Source organism: Penaeus japonicus, unplaced genomic scaffold (assembly GCF_977035675.1).
Source record: "Penaeus japonicus unplaced genomic scaffold, GWHDUDI00000001_assembly GWHDUDI00000004, whole genome shotgun sequence".
Taxonomy (NCBI): Eukaryota; Metazoa; Arthropoda; class Malacostraca; order Decapoda; family Penaeidae; genus Penaeus; species Penaeus japonicus.
The window spans coordinates 33,300,285-33,302,784 of NW_028234406.1; the positions used below are offsets into that span (position 1 = coordinate 33,300,285).

The window sequence follows — 2,500 nt, forward strand, 5'->3', positions numbered from 1 at the left end:
TGATCTTTCTTGTCTTTGTCCCATCCCTTATCATTGGTCATTACCGCCTCACTAAGTCTATGCACATCACTCTTTTCATATCTGTCCCATTCAGCACCATCACTGTCGCCACTGCCTGCGTTTGTTATGGTCACCGCGCGTTGATCAGCTGGTGGATGTGGCACTGCCGGCGGAGTGCCCGACCCGGGGTGGCACCAACGTGGGTCTGTGTTGGCTACTGGCGATGTTCCTTGCATTGATAGCGAGACGTAACTGTCTCCAGGCATAGCAGCGCCCTCTGGGATCTCATCTGCACACGATTCTTCTGGCTCCCCCCACGAGTGAGTTACAATGTAATGGGTCTCCAGGTGCCCCGGGGAACACCCACACTCGCCCTCGTCATCGAACTGGCACGCCCCACACACGCACTTTGCTGTGCCGTTCGCACTTTGGTATCTGCTGGAATCATCACACATGGCTTTGGTATCTGTCTCGGCTGCCCTGTCCATCGGCGAGAGGACGTCCGTCAGGGAGGAGGACGACAGGATTTGTCTCATGACGCGAAGTTCGGCTTCTGAGGTGCACATGTTGGCCTCCTGCGAGTGAGTGCGTTCCTCTTGATCCTTTTGTTTCTCTTCACCGTCGTCCTCACACTCTTCGTCGAACATAACAGGCGAAGTGACGGAAGTTGCGCATCCGCTCTCGGGTCTCTCGTATCTTTTTATCACGTTATCGCATTCCTTTTCCTCATCCTCAGGTGCGTCTTCCGGGCTGGCAAGGTCGAAGTCATAATAGACGTCCGAGTCCTGCTCAGCCACGTTGGGCAATGCGGGCGGGGACGGGAGGCAGAGGCGTAGGGAGGGCTCTGACGTCACTACGTGAATGGGGCGGAGGTTCGGGTCGTCCACCGGGTCCAACTGGGGGTCGTCCAGCGAGGCATGGCGGCACTCCATGGACGCATAGTGGTCCTCCGGGCCCGGCGTCACCAGGGACGTCTGCTCGAGGGCCACCGAGCCCCCTGACCCCACGCGAAGGCTTGTCTGTAGGCGGCGAGCAAGGCCCTCCGCCCGCGCCCGGCAGTTCATGGCGAGAAGAGAGGACAGACTGCATGGCAGAGGCCAACCGACCTCGGTAACCCCAGGTTTGGCCCCGCCCTTGATCTCGGCGGCCACGCCTTCTTGCATTGCGTCACCCATGTTGTCTCCCGCAGAGGATGACGTCACAGTGTACTGCCACCAGCATCGCGATAGGCCTATGAGTGCGTAAGCGGCGGTTGTAGGGGCATCGCACCAGATGGCGACGGCATTGCAGCAGTGGGCAACGACGGAGGTAGACGGGGCAGCCTCTTGCTCCTCGCGTTCTGGCTCCACCCTGCCAGACGATGGCCCCGCCCCCTCCGCTGGCGTCAGGCAGTACGTCACGTGCGCTCTCCGCTCCACCTGCGATAAATATAGCGGCGTTACGATTACCTGAGCCTCTAGCTCTCATCCTGCCTCTAATGCCCGCCCTCGCCTAGCCTTGGTCACGGAAGAAAGGTCACGGACAGAGGTCAAATTAGTAATGTGTAAGATCCTGCTGGGTGAAAGTAAGAAAAAAAGTCCTTAGGGAAATGAAGTTATCTAAAGTGACTAATGACGTATCAGATATGATTGTGCGGAGCGGTAAATGAAATAACTAAGATGATCATTGAATAGAATCAAATCTCCCTCCCCTGGGTCCCCTGGGTCCCCTGGGTCCCCTGGGTCCCCTGGCATGGCCCTCCCTCGCCATACTCACCTCTTCACCTGCATCCTCCACCTCCACCTGGTGCCCCTGAACACCATGCAACACAGTCATCCCTCCACCTCCTGCAGCACCTCCTCCAGACCATGCTTTCACCCACACTAGTCTAGTGAGTAGAGACGGGTGACGGTTTAGGACGGGAGAGGACGGCCGCGGCAGAGACTGCGGTCTAGCTCGGCATCGCCTCCGCCTCACGACGGGCGCCCGGGAGACGTTGTGCGTAGCAACGTTTCGTGACCTTGAGTCTGGCTTTGCCATGACCGCACTCTCTGACCCACAAGTGGACCTTTTATTTACTTTGATGTGTTACATCATTTGTAAATGAAGTATTCATTTATGAAAACATTTAAAATGAATGGCTGTTAAAAATGCACTATGCGGAAGGAATTCCATAAACAGGGAAATAGCTTACTCCTGACTTCTCCTTAATCATAAAGTTTAACAAATGCACAAACAAGCCATGTATTCTGTAAACACCGATGTGAAGTGTAATACTGACAATCAAATTCATGTGTACTTATTTTCATTCTCGAGGTTTGACACAGAATCTACATGTATCAGTATGTTATTTAGGTGTAACGAGAAAATGCTCGGAATGAGGAAACACGGACAAAGATCCCAACCTCAAACGAGTGCAAAGATCAAAGTACCTGCAGTGCAACTGTGGCGATGGCGTCCAGGACTACGTAAGCAGCTTTGTGTTCACATCTCTTCTCGCTTCTTCATCTCAGGACCTGAA

The 2,500-nt window shown here is 54.6% G+C and overlaps 1 protein-coding gene across 3 annotated transcripts in view; it reads right to left on the reverse strand.

Annotated features, from left to right (window-relative positions):
- Gbs-76A (Glycogen binding subunit 76A) overlaps positions 1-2,500 on the reverse strand; it is a 61,317-nt gene that overhangs the window by 19,696 nt on the left and 39,121 nt on the right. For 2 of the 3 annotated variants that reach the window (XR_006223578.2, XM_043022455.2), the window contains exons 2-4: positions 2,412-2,495; positions 1,756-1,867; positions 1-1,418 (exon numbers count right to left, since the gene is read on the reverse strand). The exon at positions 1-1,418 is cut by the window's left edge and continues 1,147 nt beyond it. Coding sequence is in view for 2 of the 3 variants with exons in the window: in XM_043022455.2 (XP_042878389.2) it covers positions 1-1,418; positions 1,756-1,815 (1,478 nt within the window). In the remaining variant the exon portion in view is untranslated. The remainder of the gene's footprint in view (positions 1,419-1,755; positions 1,868-2,411; positions 2,496-2,500) is intronic. The other variant, XM_043022456.2, reaches the window with a different exon arrangement.